The 26,213-nt window shown below is 45.5% G+C and overlaps 1 protein-coding gene across 8 annotated transcripts; it reads right to left on the bottom strand.

Moving 5' to 3' along the window:
• Window positions 1-1,603: 1,603 nt before the first annotated feature.
• Window positions 1,604-26,117, bottom strand: arhgef11 (Rho guanine nucleotide exchange factor (GEF) 11). Of its 8 annotated transcripts, none has more exons than XM_072375941.1 (42): window positions 24,815-26,117; window positions 22,295-22,309; window positions 21,892-21,983; window positions 21,694-21,798; window positions 19,658-19,707; window positions 19,514-19,571; window positions 19,223-19,422; window positions 16,936-17,007; window positions 16,740-16,847; window positions 16,463-16,511; window positions 16,257-16,294; window positions 16,051-16,143; window positions 15,705-15,773; window positions 15,514-15,618; window positions 15,234-15,332; window positions 14,988-15,030; window positions 14,723-14,819; window positions 13,810-13,932; window positions 13,309-13,332; window positions 13,018-13,144; window positions 10,895-10,988; window positions 10,570-10,599; window positions 10,256-10,388; window positions 9,972-10,178; window positions 9,768-9,815; window positions 9,316-9,464; window positions 9,104-9,244; window positions 7,559-7,635; window positions 7,337-7,462; window positions 7,047-7,164; window positions 6,806-6,954; window positions 6,649-6,724; window positions 6,392-6,568; window positions 6,209-6,290; window positions 6,005-6,085; window positions 5,808-5,863; window positions 5,571-5,720; window positions 5,235-5,465; window positions 4,900-5,010; window positions 4,455-4,768; window positions 3,664-3,796; window positions 1,604-3,586 (listed from the first exon to the last, which is right to left on the bottom strand). In XM_072375941.1, exons 1-42 carry the CDS (start codon window positions 24,847-24,849, stop codon window positions 3,537-3,539), a joined length of 4,335 nt encoding a protein of 1,444 aa, XP_072232042.1. In that variant the 5' UTR covers window positions 24,850-26,117; the 3' UTR covers window positions 1,604-3,536. The 8 variants fall into 8 exon arrangements, with proteins under 8 accessions (XP_072232042.1, XP_072232045.1, XP_072232048.1 ...); XM_072375944.1 differs by having other exon boundaries at window positions 10,256-10,337; XM_072375947.1 differs by lacking the exon at window positions 4,900-5,010.
• Between the last annotated feature and the right edge of the window lie 96 nt (window positions 26,118-26,213).

The following is a 26,213-nucleotide window of genomic DNA, read 5'->3' as shown; positions in this document are numbered from 1 at the left end:
ATCTGTTGTGTGTCGAAGTCCCGCTGAGCTGAAGGAGGGGGGGGTGCTGTGTGACCGCCCGGCACAGGATGGGAGCCATAAAGCGTAAAGTTAGATGGAGTAGTTCCACAGCTTCCGGGATGGATTTTTACACTAAAAGCTGAATGCTAGAGTGAAACAAAGGTGCTTGAAAAACTTTGGATGTTTGCGCAACACCAACAATGCGTATTCGGTACTGTCCAAGAACCACTTCTGGGCTAAACTTTATTTGTAACTGTAGACAAAAGAGAATGGGATGAGCTTTTCAATATAATACCTTTATAGCAATGTCAGAACAAGGCTTTCAGGACGGGGCCTGAGCAGTAGGTCATATGTGAATATCATAGAATACAATGTGGAACACAAAAAATGTCATTAAACACTAAATTAAATTAAGATGAGGCGAAAACAACAAAATATCTTCCAATCCAGACCTTAAACTGCCCCTCGGGGACAAATAAAGTTATTTTAATTGAATTGAATTGAACTAAAAGCCACATTCCCATTCAGGCTTCAGCCGTACGATCAGGGATGGAGTCAGATTGTCTTGATTCTGAAAGGATCCAACCTTTCAGATGGCCACGACATTCCTACAGCTGCTGAGATCTTTGACTGTTTGACTTTGACAGATTAGTCCAGTGATCAGTCAAACTCTTCTAAGGCTCCTCAGTAAGCTGAAGGCCGACATTCCTCTCCATGACTTTGAGTCTTTCTTCTTGTTCTTTATGTCGCTGTCGATCCATCAGAACTTCAACCTCTTTCTTTGGGACAGCCAACCTCAGACCCTTTAAAACTTCTTTAAAATCTGTTGCTTCAGGCCTGGTTGAGTGGCATATCTTGGCTTTTCTCTTCTAACATATCTTCCCGATCCATTTGATGAATGGCCGTTTCATTTTTAACTCATATTTAACGACCATGCTCATACTTGCTCGGCTTGTTCAGCACTTTGGTCGACTGGTTTTAGTTTTAAAGCTGCTATAGAAATAAACGTTTTGCTTTTATTTTAAAGGTTCATATCCAGTCTCACTGCAGCTGTTAGAACAGACTTTTCTTGTCTCAGCTTCTCTGAACACAACAATCAATTAAACCCCAATTTGTACTATTCTTTGCCATTTGCCAATAACCAAAACTCAGTCTTAAGCCTACAGCCAATGAGCTAATTAATACAAAGTAATGTTATTGTATGTTTCATCCTTTTCTTTTTATTCCCTTTCATCACTAAACTTCTGCTGAGATCTGATAAATTCCTCCAAACTGACCGATGTAAGTGTAGAGAACCTGACCCGAGAGAAACGACACCAGCCATTTTCTTTCTCCAGTTTCTTTCTTTTTAATCTCACAAAACACAGGAATCTGACACACGAGATCTTTTTACCGTCTGTGCAGCTAACAATCTCACCAATTTTTAAAACAAAGGAGGAGAAAATAATTTATACAACCTTTTTTTTTAATCATATCTACAAAAATAAAATCAAATACAAGGACTAAGGCTTTACAGAGAAAAAAATTAACTTATATAAAACAAGTGGGTCTGATCTCTATATATATGACGTGTGAGCAAAGACAAAACTAAGAGACAATGAGATGATAAAGATGTGTTTATGCATACAGTAGTTTGCACTGTGCAGGGAAGCTTTGTTTGTGCAACATTCAAAGGAAAAAAGGAATCAGTTGGAGCCCCCCCCACACACAACGTTGATGTCAGCTTACAAGGTGAAAGTATGAAAAGGAAGATGGGAAGAAGTCCAGAGGTAGAAACTGAGAATTAAACATCAGACGGGGGGTGAGGAGTAAAGAGATGCTAAGAGAGATTCTGACCGATCCCGATTCAACCAAATCACACCATCAAGCCTTCTTCTTTTGTGCTGAATTAAAGATAAAGTGTTCTGGCCGGGGGGGGGTTAACTCAACTTCAGTCCCAGTTGGAGGTGCTTAAAAGTCAGCAGCCAAAATGTGAAGAAAAAGAAAGAGTTCCCTTGGATATTTCACTTTGGTTGAACGTTGAGTTCATTGAGAATCAGCTGCTACCACAGTCAGTCGTGTGCTTTCTTTAGCTGCATTTCATCGCTTTCTACACATGCGACAGCCTCCTCTAAAAACTTCCACCGCAGAAAAAACGCCGCTTCCATTGCACAGTGAGAGGCTGCTAGTGTGTGCGAATGTGACGGCCTCAGGTCGGTAGTGCATTCATTCTCATGTTTTCAAGCTGGTAAAGAGGCTGATCAACTCCTACATTACATTTGAAACCAGCTCAAATCGAATTAGTCCAGTGTGTTTCTGAATTAAAGAGGCTAAAAACTCTCAGAGGACAAGTCAGCAGTTTAAACGCATGTTGTCTTTCTGATGATGCAGTTTAAGGAGGGGGGGGGGCACTTGGTTTTAGTGCAAGTCTTTACTGGTTACATATGCCTCAACCAGGATAATTAATACTTCATAAGAATATCCAGAGAAAGCGGGACTCGTTCATGTTTGTGCCAGGAGTTGGAAAGCACTTCCACATCTGTGCATTTAATAAAAAGCTTCAGCCAGCTTAACTTGGTCTAATCGCCATGAAAACAGCAACCAGTATTTTCATTTTCAGAGTCTACCTGCACCAAGCCGAACCCTGTGAAATACCTTCTCAGCACAAAGAGGAGAACCGGGCTCTGTCCAAAAGCAACGAACCCTCTCTTTAGGTTTATATGTGCAGAAGGAGCTACGTGCGTCTAAGCTTTGTTGTCTCGTCAGACACAAACGTGGAATATAAAGTTTTAGTGAGGTTTCAAGCAGAGGGTTTGTGTTGCGTGTGGACAGGGCCGGTTCCAGCTTTAATGCTAAGCTAACAGGGCATGTGTTAAAGTGGAGCTTCTCACTGAAAAACGACTTAGTAAAGGGGAAAGCAGGGTCTGAACACCATGTCGGGGGTGCTCACTGGCTGGGAATCAGTTGCTGGTTCACAGAAATTTCCTGGAATTCACTAGACATTTCCTCGATATAACCTGAATTATATAGACACAGTCGTTCGGCCGAGGCGGCAGGTGAACTTAGTGTAAAGCAAACAGTGGCGGGGGGAGGGGACCGAAGTATCCCCCCCCCCCTTAATGCAGCCTGAATCTTCCAGTACCTGATCTGTCCACTGCAACAGGACCAACATGACAGAGATGCATCGTGGGTAAAGTGCTGGGGTGACGTGTCCCTCGGAAAGTTTCCTTAAATTAACATTTCAACACTTTTCTGCTCCGTTCCTTCGACCAGCTCTAAAAAGCAAAACATACAAGTCATTTTCCTTCACAAATATCAAACTTGGTCTCTTCTGCACTTTCCATCCTTCCAGCTTTTTCGTTCCTCTTCACCAGTCTTCTTCATTCTTTTTCCTCAGTTTCTGCTCGGGTAGAGCGAAGAGGCTGCGCCGACCTCTGGGGGTCACACCGCGCCCTCGGTATCCCAGGGTAACAGAAACATGGATGAGGGGGTGAGGGGTAGTGGGGGGAAGGGTGTCAAGATAAGCTGACAGCAGGTGAATCAACCCTGCGGGGGCGTCAGAATCCGGTTGATAGAATTTTGGGTTCTGCTGAACTTCCCTCTTTACCTGGTTGGGTTCGAAGCAAAAACGAGATCAGCCGATGTTTTCTAAAGGTTTAAAGAGCAAAGTCACTGCACACTCACCATCTCCGGAGCTACGATCCATAGAGGGCGTCCTGGAGACGGTTGCCGAGCGACACGCTTGGTCCTCTGACTCCTGATTGACAGAAGACTCTCTGAGAGTTTCCAGAAGATCCCGGTGAGCCCTCTCAATTTCCTGCAAAGACATGCAAATACAAACCGAAAAGGCCATGTGATAAAAAGGAACCAAACTGTGCTTTCAGTGCTTGAGACTGTGAGGTTACCCCACCAACTGCAGCCTGCACATAAAAAGCAACATCTGCGACGGGGGATTTTCGTCCTAAACAAGCTGAGGAATTTGTTTAAATGGATTAGATTGGGCGCCACGTGTTCCTGCTTCATAAGGACACCTTTGATCTGAGGATATGAGCTTCGGATTCACTGCTTGGAGGAGAAGGCTTTACTCTTCTGGGCATCTGGGACGATGGCGTAACTCCCCGCCCTCGAGTGCGAGGTCAGTCAAGAAGCTTTTATTTTTTAATTGTTGTTTTAAAGATCATATAATGAGACAAATATGAGTACATGGAAACTTTTAAAGAAATGGTCCATAAGAAACAGCTGAGCCTCCTGGACGTAACAGCCTGAGGACAGTCTGACCTTTTAGTTTCTCCTGAACCTAAACGCACTGTTTTATCAGGATTAATTCACTGTAACGCATGGAAACGGTTTCTGGTCGATGGATTTTTTTAAATCCTTCGCACAGAGCTGAGCTTGTTGTTCCTACATGCTTTCTGTGTTAAAAGACTTCTAAAAATCACTGCTACCACTGAGGAAATCTTTCACGGCAAACTGACCTTTAGCTTGCGCAGCTTGCTCATCAACCCTTCAATTGTGTGAAAAATCTCATCCACGTTTTTGATCACATGACTGGTTTGCGTAGGCTGCGATGGACCCGCGTCTTCTTCTCTTTCCAGTTGCATAGTCTCTGATTCTGATTGGCTGACCTCTGGACAGCAGGGTGGCGTTTCCTCCTCTGGTTGAGTCTGTGATGACATCATTTCCTCCAGAGGCTGAGGGAAGTGGGCGGCGGTGGGCGTAGGAGGGTCTTTGAGATCATCTGTGATGCTCTCTCCCTGCTCTGTGGGCATTATCAAGTAGAACATGTTCCCTAAAGCACAGAGAGGTGATTGGTGAGTGATTTCAGGGGTAAAATCAATGTATCATCCACACATTTTAAAGTACACATGTAATAAAAGCCTCATAAAAACTCCAGCACTTGACTAATTTGGTCATCATTACCCTGCTTTTTGCCCTCGCCTCTTGACTTGGATGATTGATCGGAGGGGAAGCCGACATCATCAGTGATGTCATCAGGGACAGAAGAAGAAGAGGGAGGACCCGCAACCACAGCTACGCAAAAGAGGATAGATGTGTGACAAGGAAAAGTGCGCTGAGTGTGCAGGAGTGAAGAGTCAAGCATTGTGTTCGCAGGCGAATAAAAGGGAAAAGAGAAGCGTGCAAAAACATGCAAAGAATGATAGAAAGTCCCTTCAGTTCCATTAACACCAGCCATCAGCACATGGAATCTATTGCTGCTCCGGACTGCAGATGAACAACCTTTCCTGATCCGTTACCTTTCCTTACGACCTGGACGTCGTGCTGCCCGGCGTCTGAGGCTGAGACCTCCTCCGGCTCGCCGTCCCATTCGTTGGCGCTGAAGTTGAGGACGGTCTCCGGAGACTCCGGCCGCTGTTTCTCAGAGAGCGAGCCCCTTCGATCGGCCGTCTCGTTGGTGGGTGTGTCGTCTGAATCGTGGCTACCGTCCTCTTCCAGATCTCGTAATATGAGCTGCCGCAGCGTTTCGACTGTGGAGGCCCAAAAATACATTTCTGTCAGGTTTTGAACAAGGAAAATCAATCACACCAAAGATTCTTTTAGAGATTCTGCTGCAGGTTCTGATTTCTTCCGACCGTCTTGTAAAGCAGACTCTGCAACACCAAGCGTCTGTCCGTCATCGCAGTTGAAAGTTTCTGATTGGTCCGTGGGTGTGTTGTCAGAGATGTTGTCGTCATTGGAGGAATGAGTCTCCGTGGAATCGGACTGCTCCGCCATAGAGCTCTCTATAAAAGAGACAATGAAAAGGCACTTTAAATCCGTCATCAGGTGAGAGGAAGATACCAAGTAGATGATTACGGTGTGGTTATTACCTCCAAAGACGTTGCTGCCGGTCGACACAGGGGACGCACTGCGGAGGCTGGGAGAGCTACAAATAAACACACCCAAAAATCCTGCTATGATAATGGAATCAGGCGAGTAAAAGACACCTGACAGAAAAGCACGCGTGGAGAGTCACTTAAAACACTTTTGGTTGTAACAGCAAATAGAAAGTGTCACAGTTACTCACGATATGGGCATGGATCCGTGGCCGATCAGGGGCGATGAGCCTCCAGCTGAAGTGATCGTCTTTTCAAGTAATTCTTTCCAGCTGTAAAACAAATATCCAAAGTGTTGCACTAAGGCTTAAAATACTGTTCTGGGAGTTAAAAACAAAAGGATGAACATGGATGAGCCCCATCAGGATAAATGGGAATCACAGCAAAGGGCCTACGTGTTTTTCTCTGATGAAGACCCCGCCACCAGCTCGTAGATCTGCCTCTCTGTGGTGCTGATGATGTACAGAGCTTTGTTGTCTGGAGAGAAACCACAGGCTGTCAAGAGCTAAGATCCTAAATAAATCAATAAATAAGCAAATTTCCAAATGCAGCCACTTTGAACAACACCTCTGGAGTACCTGTGGCTACTGGCCGGACAAGCAGTGAGTCCAGTTTCACCAGAGGGCTGAATGAGGTCTTGCTGTCCCCGCTGCCGCCTCCTCCCAGCCAGCGGGACGGATATCGCAGCTGCAGCCGATCGTCCGGGCCTCTCTGAAGAAGGACCAAGCAATCTGAGAGCAGCAGGGCTTGGATCTCTGCAGGAGGAGCACAGAGACACAGTCAAGTATGGGGCCAAACTTATGGGAGCGCACAGATCGCCACACACCACACCGACCTATCTGTTTGTCTTTGTTAATCTTCCAGACGAGAGGGCCTTCGTGAATCATTCTCTTTGTGGTGAGGTCCAGAGTCTGAGACAGAGGCGTAAAACAAGTTCAGACTCATTCGCAGCCGTCTTTTACGAGAACAGAAGAAGTTAAAAACAGCTAAACCTTGAATTGAGGGGCAGCATCCAGTCTGCGCTGGTACTGGCCGAGGCGCTGGCGGTGTTCCGTTTCCCTGACGTCCTCATTGACAACCTGCAGTATCCCCCGGCAACAAGCCTGCGCCCGCTGAAGTGAGGGAAGGTCCGAGGAACTGGCTGCGTGGGACAAAAAAACAAGCAGTATAACAGAACTCTTTCTGTCCCAGGTGGCTGACGGTTTGCATCATGTTCGCCTCCTGACTCCTCACCCTCGGTGTGTTTGATGATGTTGTCCAGCAGCAGAGGGTACTTGGTGAGTCTCTGCATCTCAGACACCAGCAGGTCTTTGAGCTGCAGCCTCCGACACTGAGGACTGGCCTCACACTCCTGAGAAAAGTTAGGCAGGGCAGCATGTAAATAAAACCTCTTCAGATAAGCCTTTTTCCCACGTCCTGTCACACCAAGAGCATTCAGAATTCAACACAATCCAAAAACAACTAAAACTGGCTGATAACACGTGAAGCTGCCGTTCGCTGCGTGACGGAAGAGTTTGACGCACCTGGATGAGATGAGAGAAGCGAGGGTCTTTCCTTTTTTTGTTCTTGATGAGCTCCAGAGCCTGAGACTGCTGGCAGCAAAGCTGTGACGCTTGCTCCTGGAACTCGTCTCCGGCAGCATCTTCAAACTAAAAACACACACAAGGCTGTTAGGAAACTAAATGTGCCCCAAATAATATAAAATAACTGTGACTGGAGGGTGAAAACAGACACCCCGAGCTCACCCTGGTCACCATAACGTCGCCGATGTCCTTCACGATATGAGTTTCTCGTTGCTTCTTCATCGCCTCGCATAGACTTGCTGCGGAGAAGTGACACAAAAAAACACATTAGGACGGAAACAAAAGAGTTCATATCACAGTTTCTGACCTTCTGTCACATCAACAATACAAGATCTAAAACCAGAAGCATTTTAAATGTTCCCGGGGAGCACCGAGAGCTGAGCAAAAGCTGCTTTTCTCCCTCTGAGGTCATTATGAACGCCTGAGCTTCAACACAGCACACTTTTAAAGGATTTTAAAGATGTTTTCTGTGGTTTTATCAGTGGAAAAGTCGTATTCAGCGGCCTAAACAAAGGAAATAAAATGAAAATAAAACCTGTTTCTGTCAGAGGAGAAACTGTGCAAACGTCTGTCAGTCCTGCTGGAGTCGTAGTTTAGCCACTAAACATGAAGCATTGTGTTTTAAACAACAAAGCAGAGTGAAATAAATACTGTTAGATGGTCAAACTCTGTCCTGTTCAGAGCCAAAGCAGAGGAAAGTGCGCTGTTATTTATTCGTTGAATATCGCCACCTGCTGGACTCCTCTGGAAAGCTGCTCTAACATCACATAACACACCTCTGCTGTGAGTGTCTGTCCGTTAATGTGACCGCAGCACTTCATTTTGTACGAGCTGTAAGCCTTATTTTTTGGTAAACGACTGCAACACGCTACGTCGTCATGGCTCCAAATGAAGGTCCAGAACACATATCGACTCTGTGAGGCTGCAGGCTCAGATTAAACTTTGCAGTTATGACGTCTTCTTGGTATTTACTCGAGTTATTATCAGAAACCGAGCAGCACAGAGGAGTTACACTTTACAGCCAGGATAAAGAGCGGGCTCATCGAATTTCATACACAAATACTATCAGTTTAATTGTATTTCAGTGTTTATTTGGTGTCTTTATTAGCTTTACTTTGGTGGTGTTGGTGCTTTTAACTGCTACCTTTGTGCTGCAGATCTGACATATGACCTCCCTGACATCCCCTGACATGAATGTCCACAGATGCTTATCAAGTGACAGAAGCGTAGTAAAAGAAGGGGGTGGGGTGGGTGACGGACAGATAACATTTCTGAGAGTCTTATCCAGCTTACATACAGCCTTATGGAAACAGTTCTGACGATAAAGCAAAGTGGAATTCTATGAATGTTGTATCAGTTATCAGATGAAAAAACAAAAAACTGGTTCCCATATGTCAAGAAAATATTCATCCAAACTGTATTTTTGATTCATTTCTTTATTGAATAGACTTTCCAGGAATGGGAAATGGACTGCACTTGCTTGCGCTTTTCTCATAAATCTCATAAATTCACCCTAACCCTAACCCTACGGCAGGCTCCTGGGCTGCTCTTTGTTCTAATCATTCACACACAGATGGACGCATCTACAGGCAACATGGGGTCATGGCCAAAGACAGCCGACCTTCCTGCCCCGCCTCCTGAGCTGCAGCCGCCCAGGACCGACACGCAACCCGAGACGAACGTCCACTCACACACAGGAAGAATTACCGTGAAGTTCGTAGACTTGGGGCAGGTTCGGGAAGATGCAGGCCAGCTCCTCAGAGTTCAGCACAGACCTCATCTTCTGGAAGAACACCTTGTCCAGCACCCGCAGGGTTCGCAGGTGGGACACCTCGGTGGTGAACAGCTCTGCAGGTGAAGAGGAGCGGGAATCAGCGCACATCTGCAGAACGTACCGTGCTTTGGAAACCGAACCGTACCGTATATGACGGCCTGCCTGTCCACCTCCCTCGGGCTGAGCGTGGCGAGGAGCAGAGGAGGAACCGTGTCCTGCCAGTTCTGGCCGTCACACACTTCCTCCTCCAGCGCCGCAGCATCTGGCAGCAGCGCCAACGGTGAGTCCACGCTCCTGGCACCATGATTCATACACACGAGCGGACATGGAGCAGCGTGGGCACAGACAGATGCAGTGATGGACAGACGGAAGCAGAAAACAACCGTGAATATATAGATTTTCAACCAAGGAAGACATTACAAACAAATCTCATCTCATTCGCCCAATTCAAAACTGAAAGACACTCAAAGCTGAGATTTTGTTCGTTCTACTTCAATTCTGCAGGAACGTCTACCATCTTTACTTCCATTTGCTGTCACATTCACCTCATTACCACTCATCATTCACCTATCTTCTGTGGGGACAACGGTAACTCACCTGCGTCTCGACCGAGGCGTGTATGGGGGTGTGGGGTTCTCCAGAGACCTGAGTTTGAGAGAGGGGGGAGACAGATGGCGTCAAGACAAGCCCAACACTTGCAGCGTAAAACTTTTATTTACGGGGAATGCTTATTCAGGCCCCTGGCTGCAGGCTGAAGCTTCCGTACAGAAATGGAAAAACAGATCTCAGGTGAAAATTTACCGGGCAGAGCTGCCGGACGCAGACGATGAGGCGCTGTGCTGCAGCAGCCGGAGGCCCGGCTGCTCCTTCTCCTCCCCACAGTCCTCCATGTCCACATCGCTGCGAGAGCGCGGGACAGACTCAGCTCCTGAGGCGGCGCCCCGCCGACGGCCCTCTCCGTGAGCCTTTAACGACTCGCTGCGTGCCAGACGTGTGGAGGCGGTGGGACTGTTAGAGAGAAGGCTGTTAGAATCATCAGTCCTATCAGCTCCTACGTGCTGATTCTACAGCAGAGGAGTAGCCACCTGTCCATGCCCTCCTCTCCCAGGCTGCTGGAGGAGAGATGCTGGGGGTCTGCAGCGTCACCACCCTCCTCTCCCGGTGTGTCTGTGTGATTTTCAAACTGCTGAATGATATTCCTCACATTGCCAGGACGAACTGTGCAGACAGTTATTTATTTACAGTCTTTGAATGTACAGCAGAGTAAAAAGAACACATCGGCTAGAAAGGGTCGTACATCATGCACGGGAACACAAGTAATCCCCAAACCACGTGCATTCACTGAAGAATAACAATAATAAGAAAGGAAAAGAAACACACAAACACAAAAAATATGTACCTTCGGTGGGTGACAACGGGACGTGGAACGCTACAAAAACCCAGAATGGACCAAAAAGAAATCAGAGTGAAAAGAAACAATGAAAATTCAACAAATCAAGAAAGAAAGAAACCTGGAAAGCAACAACATGGCAAACAAAGATCCAAAAGAAATCAATATCATCTGTATCAGTTGGCCAGTACTATGAGCCGTTGATGACCTCTAAAAGGCTCGTTTGCATCTCAGATACTGAAAATACATCGATGTTGAGTGAATGAAGCCATCCTCACAAGTCATTTCTTCCCCACTTCTGTGTAAAGAGACGTGTGTGTGTGTTGAATTTTACTTGATTGAGATGTGATTCTGGGTTTGCTGATGATCTTCAGAATAGGATTTCTCTTTTTCTCCTCTCCATCTTTCTCTTTCTTGGTTCCACTCAGCTGTGAAAACACGAAGCATGAAGTCACGACACGCCGTCCCTCTGGATGTGAACATCGATCAATCACATGACACACGCCTTACACCTGGTAAGCAGCCTGAAGCTTGCACCAGTGGTATGAGATCAGCACCGAAGGGGTGAGCTACAGAGGGTAGCATCTCCATGTGAGCAGCAGGGAGATAAGCAACAGCTCAGTTTCAAAAATACATGCAGCCTTAAATGGGAAAACCTGAGGATGGTACAGTAAACGCAAATAAATACCAAAAACTCCCTGTGATTCTCACATTTACTCTTATCAACTGGATGAAACTAATCAAGCGTCTGTATGAAAGCTGCAGCCACAAGGAATTGTGGGACGGAATAATCTCCTTTCTTCTATGAAGAATGGTCCCTTGTATGCTCGGCTATAGCAGATCCTTTGCTTAGCATCAGGAGAATCTGAACAGCTCTCACTGTGGCTGCTGCTCGGATACTTCCAGGTCATTTCTCTCAGGTTCCTAAGAAGCTTCTTCACCCAGACCCACAGAGAGCAGCAGAAAGTTTGAAAAAGATGCTAAATGTACAACGTGTCAACGTTTTCGGGTAAACTAACAACGAGTCGGGTTTCCCACACGATGCTTGGGAAGGCTGTCCAAATAATTTATCAAAATAACTTAATAATCTTTATTTTTCTCAGTCCACAGTAGTGAAATCTACTAAAACTAAGTGCACCGCTTCAATTCAGCCAGCCCCTACACACACGAGCCCTTCTGCTGAATGCAAACACACCTGATCAAGACACTTGAGCTATAGCATCGCTGTAGCTGATGCTAACTCGCTTTAGCTACTTCATGACGTCTCTGCAGAAATTATGACCAAAATCATAATCACGATTATTTTCATCAATATTGTAATAACGATCATTCATCATGTCTGGAAAAACATGTATTTTTATTGCACCATTTATAAACAAACGATTTTTAGTGAAGAATTAAACTTTAAATTAGAATAAATGACAAATAATGCAAAATAAAAACAAAAAGCTAATAATTTAACATTTTAAAGCACTAACTGTATTGATCGGACACACGTCTTAGGCCAGATAAAAAGATGTGGCGTCTGTTATTCCTGCGTGTCTTTGGGAGGTGGATGGATCGGGTTCTGCCCGGTGCTGTAATGGTTTATCTGGTCGGCGCTGGACACTGACGGGGATTTTGTGAATTAACATTAGCTTTGGCCTTCCTGCATTCCTCATATTCAGCTTTGTGATGTATTTTCAGGTGATTTAACAGATTAGTGGTGTTACTCTGGGGCAGACACTACTTTGTTAAACTCTTTTTTAATGTCACTTGGCCTGAATCCGAAACAAGTCCAGACAATGGATGTCGCCCCGCTTCGAGGCTCAAGCTCCTCGCCGTCCCCAGATGCTGCTGGATTGTTCTCGGCTTTCGTCATGACTTGTTCTCATCAGTCTAACTCATAGACTGTCTAACGAGCTGCCGCTGTAGGCGGTCTAACTGTGCGGCTGTTATTCAGGCAGCTCAATGAAGCCTTAACCATGCTGTCGCCCCCTGGTGATTGGCGGACTTCTGCTTGAGAACATGTGGTTAGATGCAGGCAGCAGAGCCGCATTTTGAATGTAAATATCGTTGACGATCAGGTTCATTTAATTGTGGCCACCAAAATCGTGATCAGGATAAAAATGCGATTAATCGTGCAGCCCTATTGCAAACCTTCATTACTTTCTGTGCAACACCACCTTGTCCCCAGCGCTGCTTCGAGCACAGAGAGGGAGACGCCGTATCGCTGCATTACAGATAAAAACACAGACTTAAATGTGGCGGCTGACGACTCCACCGCAGTCTGTTCAGCGAGTGGCACACTGAGCGTTGTGCTGCAACGTAAATAAGTAGCAATTATACTAAGCAAAGGGCATATTGTAAGATACCGTTGTAATGTACCAAACCCTCCTCCGTACCGCCGTGTGTATTTTTAACGAGTAAACAGACCGACCTGCTTTCCTACAGCAGCAGATGGCAGTTTAGTCTTACCTTTTTTGTCTTTAAGAAAGCAAGCCACTTCTCCTTCTCCGTGCTCAGACCAGGGAAGACCTTGGAGTCTCTAAGCTTGATGCCAGAGTGACGCAGGTACAGGAGCACGGCTGATGCCAGAGGAGAACTGAGGGAGGGGGAGGAGACATAACGAACGAGACCGAATAAACACGGTGAGGAGAGTAGACCAGAGAATTATGGATGACAGACAAGCAAAGACAAGGTGTGCATTCTGCGGCAGCAAATAGCTGTGACAGGTGTTGCTGCTAAAAACAGACTAAAAACTTTTACCTTCTGTCTTCTTCGTGCTTTGATCTGGAACAGAAAAACAAACACAAAACGCTTGCTGATTCTCGTGGCAACAGTCCTTTTAAAGAGGTATCCAGTTTAGTTCCTCGGTGTGTAATGCAAGCACCAGTGTAAGAAACAGAAGGCTGTGCCTCAGTCATGTGACAGGAACTGTCACGTGTGTGTAAAGTCAAAAGAGCGACTGTCACATGGTTTGGAGGGTTTGCGTCTAAGGTAAATGACCTTTGTTATGATAGCTTCAGGGAGCTCCTTGTGATGTTCTGTAACAACTATTTTATTGGACTCTTTAAAAGTGACAGCGTTGCCAGGGAAACCTGGCACAACAGTCTCACTGCAGGTGTGTTAATATTCAGTTTGTGAGCACAGACCTGAAACTGGGACAGATTTTCTGACCTTCCCCCTGACACGAACCGAAGCTCGTTGCAATTTTACAAGAAAAAACCAACATGCAGCAGCCGTATCTGTGTGAAGCCGCAGACTTACAATATCTCCCAGAGGGCGGTGACCTGTCTGTCCACCACCTGTCTCTCCTTCACCGGGTCTCCATCGAGGTGCTGCAGGTCCCCTTCTCCAAACAGGGAACCAAGACCCATCATCTGCTTGTTCCTGTTCGGACACACACGTGGAAGTTTAACAAGGAGTGAGAAGGTGGAACTGCAGAAGGAAAGCTGGTCCTGATCTTCCCATTTCTGGTTCTTATTGTGAAAACCGTGAGCACAAGTGATGCCTTCTGGTTGCACACGCTGAGATCTGCCATCAAAAAACCTTTCAAAGCTGACACTTCTACCCCGATTCGTCATAGCTTTGGTACAGCTTGTTCTATAGTATCAGAAAGAAAAATAACTCAACTCTTTTAGAGACCACCTGTCCATTCTCCTTAAGAAACATCTAAACTAAAATCAGGCAATAATAAAAAAAAAGAAAAACAAGGTTTCCCTTCGTGTGACTGTTAAGATCTTTATGCACCAAGCTGACAAAGACAGAGACGAGTCTTTTTTACGCTGAGAGCTCCCTCTGATGGCATCAGAAAGTGAAAAACACTACTGAAAAGCAACACCCCCCATCACATCCTCCCAGTTTCCCCTGACCAACAATTTACAGAAGACCGTCAAAGCCGGTTTACCCAGCAGCTGGATGGGGTCTAGTGCTATATTTTGCACAGATGTTGGAGACATGAGCAGACAAAGCAGAGGGCTGTTTGGTGTCTAAGAGCCCACAAAGCAAACAGTCTGTGGGTTCTCAGACTAAATGTTTGCAGCTTTACACATGAAACCAGAAGTAGGAAGTTCCTCATTAAAAGCATTTCAGTCTTCTTTTGATAGGAAAAACTGATCTTTCAGAATAAAATGTCAGGATTACTGTCCACTGAATAATACAAACTGAAAAAAAGATGCACCTGTAGTCCTGTATCTGATCCTGGATGTCCGGCAGCACCTGCTGCTGCAGCTCAGAAAGAGGCCCCCTGATGTCCTCCTGGGCATGAAGTCGACTTTCTGGTGGGTCAATGGTGGGGAAACTTAATCATAATCTATAAACAATCACTGCTGTCATACTCTCTGAATTTTGCAGACATAATACAAATGAATCAGACTAATGTGCCTAAAAAAAGTTTTTAAAAAAAAGGAAAAAGGAGCTAAAAAAGTAGCTTTGGGGTGTCCTACCAATATCTGTGAGATACTCCTCTTTCACTTTGATTTTCAGGGGCTGTAAAGGAAAAAAACAGGCAGAATTGTAATGTTTTCATAAGATACTTTCTATATCTGACAGAATACACTTCAGCTGGTAACTACAGTTGAGATTATCACTGGCTTCCATTGTTTTCAAACTAGCTGTTTTAACACAGTCCCAGTGCTGGGATCAGACTAAAGGAGACATGTAAGCATATACTAAAGCAAGTTACTACATACAGCATCTGGGTCCAGAAAATGGGAGCAGATCTGATGGGCAAGTGCGCGGGCATCTTTAGGACTGGAGCTTAAGTAAGCTTCTACTGACAGGTAAAACAGCTATAGATGAGAAAAAACATGAATAAAGTAAGGAAATATCCATTTGTACACACAGCAATGTTCAAATGATACGTTTTTGTTCACTAAAGTGTCAACAAACTGCAATATAATACAATTCTAGATCATATTTTGGAGCCAATTCTTTTACTTTGTTTGCACATTTCTTTAAAACTAGACTAACCAGAGGGTTGGGGTCCAGCAGCTGGGTGAAGACGTATCTCATGAACACGGTCATGTGTGCCGGGCGTGACTTCAGCAACTCAATGTCCTGGAATGGGCCATCCATCTACGAGAAACAATTAAACGAGGGGAAGGTAACATGCAGCCACTGAATAAAGAGAAAATAGCATAAAATAGACATCTGAAACATACCTCATTAAAGGCATAGCCGTCATCCTCTTCATCTTCCTCCTCAGGGCTGATGATCTGAGCCTTTCCACCCTTGAACACACAGGCAGATTTCAACACATCTGGCCACACACTCGAGGACACCAACAGGCATTTTCATTCATTCAGTTTACAAGCAGACATGGAAACAATGACTTATGAGTTGAAGATTGAGCTAAAGATCTCTTCAGGCTCACAGAGTTTAAACAGCTGGTTTGATCAAAGTAGTGCAACACGGACAGATGAACCCCAAAGAAAGGAGACACGTGTCTGTGTGTGCAGGTGACAACAATATGCAGCCAGGAAGTGAACGCATGCGTGTCAGTCTCACCGTGTCAGACAGGGGGTGCGTGTCGGAGCTCTGGCGGTGGTGATGGGGGGTCCTGAAGGAAAATGAGGGGGAGGAGTGGGGACTCTCAAAGGCCTGGGAAGGAGGAGGGAGGGAGGATGGAGGGAATGGGATGAGAGGACAATCACGAGCGCAAACACGCACATACAACCTCACTGGTTCTGATAAGACACAACTGTGAGGCCTACCTCCGCGTCTCCTTCACTCGAGTCCATCGACAATCGGCCTGTGAAATAATAGAAACCTTTAAGCCACTCAGCGCTTTTTATGGTGTACATGGCTTCAGATGTAGAGTCCCTTGTTTAGACTAAAACAATCAGGATTTAGATCATTTTTGGAGTCAAAGCTGAACTTGAGTTGGAGTTTGAATTAAATGTAAAAAACAGAAACAAACCTTCTCCTGCTATAATGAAGCTTGTGACTGATTCTGATCGTATTCCCTCCTGAAAAGGCAAGAAGAAAACTTTTAACATGAATAGGGTTTGGATGTCATGTGAATGAACCAATCAAAACATTCACTTATTGACATGTATTTAAAAGTTATAGCAAGATCAATGCATTTCCTTTACGGCGTTTCGTCAACCTTAAGCAGGACTCGGATTTTTGAAAATGGGTCAAAACAAAAGTGAGGATTTCAATAATCACTGAGCGAAAAAGCCAGATCTGCCCACCAGGTCCTTCTGAATCTTGACCCTGACTTGATGTGCTCTCCTCTTGGCACTTTCGATTCGCTCTTCCAGTGATGGCGACGGGTTCTTCAGTTGCTCTTCCATCAAGTCCTGCAAGTCAGACAAGCTTTATCTGGTCACCAACAGTAGAGTTCAGCAGCAAAATGAATGAAATCTGGGGACAGCTCCCAGAGCGTACCTGCAGTTCAGCTTCTTCCTGCTCCAGCATCTTCCTGAGTATCTGTGTGGCATGTTTTTGCACTTCTGGATCCTACAAATAAACACAAGTTCTTTATCTTCTTCAAACATTGTCATAATGAAAGGTTCTTTTTGGCTGGATGGGAAAAAGTGCTTATTGTTAGCATGTCTTTAGCAACACAATAAGCTGCTGCATTTGTAAAATCACGGTGTCTCTCTCAGATTTTGTGTAACATGGAGCTGGATGAAGCAGACTCTGTGCTGGATGAAGCAGACTCTGAGCTGGATGAAGCAGACTCTGAGCTGGATGAAGCAGACTCTGAGGTGGATGAAGCAGACTCTGTGCTGGATGAAGCAGACTCTGAGCTGGATGAAGCAGACTCTGAGCTGGATGAAGCAGACTCTGAGGTGGATGAAGCAGACTGAGGTGGATGAAGCGGACTCTGTGCTGGATGAAGCAGACTCTGAGGTGGATGAAGCAGACTCTGTACTGGATGAAGCAGACTGAGGTGGATGAAGCAGACTCTGAGCTGGATGAAGCAGACTCTGTGTTGGATGAAGCAGACTCTGTGCTGGATGAAGCAGACTCTGAGGTGGATGAAGCAGACTCTGTACTGGATGAAGCAGACTCTGTGCTGGATGAAGCAGACTCTGAGCTGGATGAAGCAGACTCTGTGCTGGATGAAGCAGACTCTGAGGTGGATGAAGCAGACTCTGAGCTGGATGAAGCAGACTCTGAGCTGGATGAAGCAGACTCTGAGCTGGATGAAGCAGACTCTGAGCTGGATGAAGCAGACTCTGAGGTGGATGAAGCAGACTCTGTGCTGGATGAAGCAGACTCTGAGGTGGATGAAGCAGACTCTGTGCTGGATGAAGCAGACTCTGAGGTGGATGAAGCAGACTCTGAGGTGGATGAAGCAGACTCTGAGCTGGATGAAGCAGACTCTGAGGTGGATGAAGCAGACTCTGTGCTGGATGAAGCAGACTCTGAGCTGGATGAAGCAGACTCTGTGCTGGATGAAGCAGACTCTGTGCTGGATGAAGCAGACTCTGTGCTGGATGAAGCAGACTCTGAGCTGGATGAAGCAGACTCTGTGCTGGATGAAGCAGACTCTGTGCTGGATGAAGCAGACTGAGGTGGATGAAGCAGACTCTGAGCTGGATGAAGCAGACTCTGTGGTCTTCTGTTGCTGCTGCACAGGCTTTGTTGTTTGGGGGAAGATCAGCACTTGTTCCGGGCTGCGTCTGTAAAAGTTTGCATTCTCCGTGCTCAAAGCGCTGCTTCAGGTGATGAAACAGATTAGCGGTTTTCCCTCTCTTTGTCAGACTACTCCGTTTGGTGACCTCCACACCTCCCAACTTTTCAACAATGTCATCCATGTTTCTTCTGTCATTTCTTCAGAGGGAGCACTTATTTTCTTTTTTTATACGGCTGCAGCAGCACAAACAAACACGCCACGACTAGCTGCTGGCAGGTCTCTATTCCAGCCACGTGATTGGTTCAGCATGGCCAACTCTCGTTGTCATTGGCTATTCGTATTGTCTGTCAAAACATGGACAATAGATGGAATCTATCGAAAAGTAGATCGACCACGTTTCATATCTCTATGGAGGAAAAGTTATTCCTCGATAGCTATCGTTATATCGCCCAGCCCGACGTGTACTTACCATGTTTTCCGCACCATAAGGCGCACCTGAAAGCCTTACATTTTCACAAAAAACGGCCGTGCACCGGATTTCAAAATCTGTCACAGATACCGCCATTTTGAACTTACCGCGGGGAGCGGCGAGCATTCATCGGGGCATTAAGCCCCCTCCGCATCACTCGCTGCTCACCGCCACGTTTGCCGCGCCTCTTTGCTTTCGTACATTGGAAAAGAACGGCAACTGGCCACTTCCGTCGCTCGCTTTGCGTTCGGTGTGAATCTCAGCCATTCACTCTGAATGGGGCGAAGATTGTGTGGAGCTCGTTCTTAGCGACTGAATCATTAATGCTTCTGCCCATGTCCCAGTGAGAGCCTGTTCTTCAGTCTGAGATGATGATGCAGACCGATGTGCAGTTTATACGTTTATAAAGTGTAAAAACCACAGACGATGTTGTCCTCGACCATCCGACCATTTCCCGCAGACACAGGGAGGTAAAACATGCACTACGTGTGCTGGCAGCGATAAACCAATCAGAGAACATTACGTAACAATAATATATATATAATCAGGTGAGTCTTATAGTGCGCAAAATACGGTAATCATAAATTTAATCTGGATAGTATAAACTCCTTTTCACTAACCTGTAGTGGTTTGGGTCCTGTGATTCTTTGGGAAGGTGTACTGCTTAATCCGGATGGTAAGGGTGGAGGTGGAGGCGGTGGGGCCTCCCCACCCAGAGACGTTCGCTGATTGAGTGTGAGGTCAGTAGGGAGGGGCTCCAAGGGCAAGGAGGCAGATGACGGGGGCGGTCCTTGTAGCGTCAAAGCGACGTACGCTCCAGCTGTGGGTTGATAGAGGAACAAACAATTCGATGAAAGAGAAAAAAAAAAGAACTGGTAAGCAGTTATCCATCAGGCTTATTTCAAACTCACATTTTATGAGTTTCACCACCTCCTGATGAGACATGGAGGACACCAACGAGCCGTTCACCTGCAAGACACACGGAAACACACTTAAAAACAAGAAGGAATCAACACCTTCTAGTCTTAATGTCTGCAAAAGAAAGGAGTAAAGACCTTTATGATCCGGTCCCCCTCTTGAACTCCAGCCTTGACTGCTGCACCACCTGAGGAGGAGTGTAGTTACAGTCAAACAGAGGAGGAAAGCTTCTCTCAGTCATTCATCACACGATTACAGTAAAAAACCTACTCCTGATTAGTTAACAGACACCACTACATAGAAAATGGCTTTCAGTGTCTCCAGTGACGGCCTTCATCACACCGGAAGAAAAGAAGTTGGTGGAGAAGCAAAGGAAGATAGAAAAGTTCATAGAACATCTAGAAGCGACACTCTACTGGAAGATTCAACAATCGGGATATTAACTGGTGAGGGTGTCAGGATTGGGTATAAAAGGAGCATCCAGAGGGTAAATCTTTCCAGGGAAGGATGGGTCATCACTTTGCATCAGATGTATCATGTATTCATATCCCAGCCTCTACAGAGCAGAATATTGTGAAAAGACTCTAGGAGTTTAGGGAAATCTTTTAGGGAAAGGCTTTCCAAGGATTCCTCTGAAAAACTGGATTCATTTGGAAGGTTTTAATCAATATTTAACATGCATCTCCTCCAACTGGTTTTGTTTTTTTTAGAGCATAAAATTCAACATATGTTAAAATGTTCAATAAACACGATAAAGTTGATCCGTGAAGAACCTGAAAATCATTTGCTTTGTGCTTCCTGGAAGAAGGAAACCTTCCTGTAAAACTTTTCTGGAAATAACTCCACAGACATTGTGTATTCAAAGAACAATAACATAAAGTTTCTTTTTATGAGCTCTGAACAGAACGCAGGGGAAAACCAAAGAGACGGTGGGGGACACGGGGCCATCTGGTCAGAACTAAGCGCACCATCCCGCTGCAGCCTGCACCACAGGAGGTCTGTGGGCCTGGAAAAATCGGCACATTCCCACTGTAGGAACCTTTTGCAGTTCCTAGAACCTTTTTTTTTGCACATTCGGACATACAGGAACCAGGAACCACGGCCCTCAGTTCCTGTAACCATTTCAGCTCCTTCTCCGAGGTCTTTTCTGGGTTCCATAGCAACACATATGACGTAGGTGTTTGGTGGCTGGTAGCTCCGCCCCTTGTCTGAAATGTTTCCGGCGCCTGTTTAATAAGTTAAACTTCGTCTCCTTTGTCTGCGGCGCTCTGCTCTCCTTCTTTCCTCCATGAAACGAAGAAGTATCGCCCGCTGCTGGATTCTCCGTCTCCTGACTCTCGCTGTGAGCTCTTCCAGCCTCCATCTTAGACGCCTGATGTGATCGTCCATGATTAATATCACCGTCATGCAGACCGTGAACACGGTGGCCTCCTCGCTCTCCATGTTAGCTTCTTGGTGCTGTTGTTTCCTTCTCTCCTTACTTTTCCCGGGTTTTGTTTTGTTGCTGAGTGGCGCTAAAGTAACACGTCTGTGGCAGACGGCTGCGTCACATCAGTCCCTGTCGAGGTCTCTGACGAATGCAAAATGAAACGCTTCCCCTGGGGAAGGGCAGGTCATATAACTAAATTCGAGGTGGACAGTTCCTAGAACGTCTCTGTCTGAATGCGGCTAATGTGAGGACAGGCCCAGGTTTTGGACTGGCACCTTGTTTGAGAGCTGCATGGAGGCCACAGGGACAGTAAAAGAGAAGGAAGCTCAGGTATACTAACTGTTACTTTGCCTTTTTTTGTTTTTGTGACAGGAAACGGATCGTAGTGAAACTAACTGTTACTGCCAAAAGAAGGTAGCACGAGATCCACTGCCAATCCTTGTTTCTTATGCTTTATTTCATTCATGTTCTGAGGCAAGTTCAAGTTTAAAAAACAATCTTCAGACAAAGGATCGTGGTTTTTGATTTGATAATGGTGCTTCGTGTCCACAAAATACAGATGCATATATAAAGACACATTTCACATATAATGCTGCCAGTTTTGCTGAGGTTATGTGCAGGTTTCTGTTCTTTTAATTCCTGATAAAAGATTTCCATCTCAAGTATTTGCCACTTCTGTCAGAATATTGAAGAGCACAGGAAGAAAGAGCCTCCCTCTGAAATCCAGGGATACATTTGTCTCACCTGGTCGGACATTCTGCACCAGCTTGACTCTCTCTCCACACACTGTGAAGCCAAAACCAAGCTGGTCCTTTTGCACGACCACACACCTCTGGACAAGACCAGGACCTGGGTAAGAAGGAGGGGTAAAAAAAGCTCAGTTTGCAATTCTGAACCAATCCACAAACAATGACGTGAGCCAGCACAGCGTGTCACAGTTACTTGTACTCTCTGCAATGACGTCCGTCGTCTGCTCTCTCTGCTGGCTGGCAGAGGATTTGCGCTCGGAGTCTCCAATTGTCAGACTGCTGAGCCTAGATTTGAGTGATGAGAAACAGAGACTGGGTTAGCTTTGAAATGACCAAACTGGGCAATTTAAGGGCTGTCTGCAGTGGAAGAGCTGAGCTCTGAAGGTAATGAGTGAAGAAAAGGAGTCACTGAACAGGAGATAAATGAAAAATGATGGAACAGGGCAAGAAGAAAGGAGAGAAGTTTATAATGGAAAGCAGAAAATGAGAGGAGACGTACACAGTGGCTGCATGGGGTCAGATGGGATGGAGTAGAAACAGTGAGAAAATAAGAGTATCCGAACAGCAGTAAGTGAGCAGTAGACATGTAAACTCACCAAGCAGCGAAAGGGCTGAAAGCGAAGCATGGCAGAAAAGAACGAGGAACGCATTAAAGGGAAAAGAGGGCAGAGAGAGAGAAATTCAGAATGAAGCACATTGAGAAGTCAACAGAAATAAACTGACCAAGAAGGGACTGTTTGAACCACCCTCGTGCCCTTTATACCCTTACAGAGTGTAACAGCCACCACTTAACGGGACAACTTTATCTGCTGGTGTATGACGCAGGAACTCTGTGTAAAGTTCTAATATCTAAGGGCTCTCACACACCCCGCCCACACACTCATGTCTCCTCCTATAGGCAGCGTCGGGAAAAACAACTGCTCTTGAACACACCACAGAGACAACCACAGACTACAGTTTGTGGAGCACAATATAAACGTGCACAAAAGGATGCAACTGTAGAGCAGGAGTCTAGAAGTTATTCAGACAAAATCAGCTCCTTATTAGTTTAGTTTCCATCCTCCAACAGGGTTGCAGCTCAGTTATAGGCCATCTTATGGATTGATTTGTACAAGCATGCTTTCATTTAACACTTTAAACACCGAAAAGAACACGGTTTAAATTCCATAACGTACTGAAGTGTTCATCCATTACAGAACAGATCTCTCCCCCGCTCAACCCGACATTCAACCTAACGAATTGGCTGAAAAAAGCCCCGACTGGGTCTGGCAGAGCGGATGGTGAGTTACACATCAAAACAAGCTCATTTCTCATTTCTCAACAGCCCCAAAGCCTCAACCCAAATCCAGGTTTGTTTGTCAGGACTCGAGTGTGACCAGCCAGGCCCTTTTCGTGACACTTTTTAGGGGCAGGACTGTTAACTGCTCAATATTTGAGCCCCATTGTTTTCCATCTGAAACACAGAGAGAGCCTCTGGACAACATTGACAGTAGTTAGATTGGATGTCAAGCAATGGTTATTTGATTGTAAAGGTAACAACAGCATGAAATGTCTCCCGTTGGGTACAGACTCAGTTAAAGATCTGCAACATGCCTATCGATAGCATTTTGAAGGGAAGAATCTACTAACTGACACGAAGAAGACGCCAAACTATAACTCAGTCTTGAAATTTCTCCTGGAATTACCAAAGACTGAAATAAATAACATCCCTATAGGCCAACAACAGTGTCAATTAGCTGGTGCCTCATAACAGTCAAACAGATGAGCTCGCAGCCTGACTGGATAGCTTCTCTGACGTGCATTTTGTGGACAAAACTTCCAAAGCAAGGCTGTACATTTAGGATAAACGCGCTCCCTGGATTCAAACAGGCTTTTCACGCAAGGAGATATCACAGCGAGTGTAAATAGGCCTGAATCCCTCTAAGGAGTTCCTGTGTAGCACACACAAATGAAGACATACTGGTAAAGATGCCCGTATCAAATTCTATGTTGAAGAGAACAACTCAAGAATCAAACTGTGCTTTTTATGTCATATTTTAGGCAAAGTTTGGGAGCTGGCCCACCTTTTAGGGGGTTCGCTTGTTTAATGGGCTCGAAGGTTTCCCCACTGACATGGATATCGCATCAGACTTTGTTTTAATGGATTTAAAATAGTAACACACCCAAAGATATATCTAAAAACTGACGTAATTGAGCTGATGATGGAAAGGGTGATAAGATGTGTGCAGATCTATTCTCCTGGAGGTGTCGGTTTGTCTTTTCTCCAGCAGTATGTGCATCTGAATACACCTGAAACGCCCCAGGTAGGTGGAGTACGAGGAGCTAAAAATAAATTGGCATTATCAACATGGCAGATACTTCCTGTATGGATGGATATGAATGAATGCATTCCTGTGACACATTTTGAGTGTATATGACACATTCTTTATGTGTTGGGCACATCGTGAAATAACAGGAACAAACTGCTGCCACAGCTGTACAATCTGTAGGCGCCATTAACCCCCACACCCTGACACCAGCGTTTACCGGGCAGCTCTCCTACCTGAACAGGTGGGCGTTTTTCTTATTGGCTGCCCTGCTGTCACATGACACACACAGACAGAGTAGTGGGAAGCGGTGGACACGAGCACAAGAACACACCAGGGAAAACAGATGATGGCAGGAGAGACAGGAAAGACACACGATAAAGACAAAGGTTCATCGCACAGGTGGTCAGGCAGTGTTGGAGACATCGTCAGTATGGTGATGGAGAGCAGTAACACACACAATGAGCTGCTGAACAGCAGAGATAACGCTAGACACAGCAGGTGAAGAGTAATGTGACATCTGAGCAGGAAATACAGATTAATCTCACAAATAACAGATATTACAGAGAAACTGTGCTTCAACTTAGTGTGAAAATAAAGTGTGTTTCACCCCGTCTGCATCCAAATAGCAGCTTTATCAACCCTCCTCAGTTAACCTGTCTGACTTGTTCTTCCCACAGCCTGACTGAACTTCATTGTGATAAAGTGAGTCAAAAGGCTGATCTGGGAGCACCACATTTTTATGCAAGGCGTTGAGACGTATTGCTAACAGTAGGAAGTGTGTAAGTGTACTGGATGCGAACCTCATACCTGTCCAGTGTGGAGGTGGGTTGGCGGAGACTCATGTCTGCAGCCCTGTGACACTCCTCTGCTTCCTCTGTGTGGGATAAACACTATCACTGGGCCTCTTTTATCATCATCATCACCATCTCTTTCCTCCACAGCTTGCAGTCCACACAATGGGGCTATCTGTTGCGCTTTGATCAGATCTCCAAGCTACTTGGAAGTTGGTTGAGATCAGAAACAGTGTCCCTCATGTTACCATCCACAAGAAGGTCCAGTGGGGTCAGTAGGATTTTAAAAGAAAGTGCTGCTAAAACCAACACTCAAATTCTCCAAGTATTCCCCAGTTAGTGGTTAAAAAACATATAACATTAACTAGAAGTTATTTGATGTGGTGGCTTTGCTAAAGTGGAAATTAAGAGACAAGTCTGACCCTCAAGGGTCATCAAACATGAATGAATGGCTGATATGTCTGTCAACAACACACCATGCTTTTTAATGCCAGTGTAAGCCAAATTCACTGAAAGATGAGCTCAAAGTAACTACTTCAACACGTAAAACCGAGCTACAAGGAACAGCACACAATTAACTCTAATATCTAGTAATAAGCTGCAGCGAAAAGCTCACACTCAGACTTGTTTACATGTGGAGCTTTCAGCTGATGTGCCCACCCAAATAATCCCCTAAAATCTTACTTTGTTCATCTCCCAGTCGTATTGCATTGACTATGTTTAAATTGAAGGCAAACGCCTTTGTGACTTATCTAATTAACTACAATGTGAGGAGAGCCGCTACATCTAGTCAGCGTTAGCTTGCTGAAGATAGCACTAAAAATAGGCCACATTCAACCAGCGACATGGCGTTGATGCTAACGCCGACTCTAAGATCTGCGTCCCCGGCTTGCAACTGCGCCAACGAGCCTACGAGCTAGCTCGCTAACCAGCTATGTCTGGCAAACGAAAGCACAACATGGTTTTAGCTACATGCGAATGAATGGATTTTAAATGTTTGAGACTGTCGGAGTCTGTGTAAATTCCAGCCCGGTGTTTCCAAAAATCCAGGCTTCGTGCAAATTCAGACATAAAGTTGCACGTTAGCGAGTTAGCTTGAAGGCATTCCAGTAGAGCTCCACCTTACAGTAGGTCTTCTTCCCATAATACAGATGTAACTCAGGACTTGCGTCCCTCTTTTTGTGAACAAGAGGAATATAAACTCGACCACTGTCTTCGTCGCTTATATTTTGTGGCTTTTTAGTCCCGGTTCTTAGGATAATGGTGTTGGCTGTGTTGTTATCCTGCTGTCCTGACTGCTTTTCCACCACGAACAAAGCCGAAACAGCACCCTCATCTGGAAGGACGTGTGTACTGCAGGTAGTTTGCTCGCAGGCTACAGTAAACAGGCGCAGAAAAGAGATGTTTCATTCAAA

The sequence above is a fragment of the Leuresthes tenuis genome, unplaced genomic scaffold (assembly GCF_036924035.1).
Source record: "Leuresthes tenuis unplaced genomic scaffold, fLeuTen1.0.hap1 SCAF_22, whole genome shotgun sequence".
NCBI classification, from domain to species: domain Eukaryota; kingdom Metazoa; phylum Chordata; class Actinopteri; order Atheriniformes; family Atherinopsidae; genus Leuresthes; species Leuresthes tenuis.
The sequence above is the reverse complement of the archived record's forward strand: the minus strand, read 5'-3'. Positions and strand labels throughout refer to the sequence as shown.

What these genes read in the sequence shown, in the direction of transcription:
- arhgef11 (XM_072375941.1), bottom strand. Translation starts at nt 24,849, where the DNA reads ATGAGTCTCCGCCAACCCACCTCCACACTGGACAG. An exon ending in CGCACCCCCTGTCTGACACG is followed by an intron (nt 15,774 to 16,050) that starts GTGAGACTGACA and finishes TGTGTGTTCAAG; the next exon opens with GGTGGAAAGGCTCAGATCAT. An exon ending in GGAGAGGAGGGCATGGACAG is followed by an intron (nt 10,179 to 10,255) that starts GTGGCTACTCCT and finishes TCTCTCTAACAG; the next exon opens with TCCCACCGCCTCCACACGTC.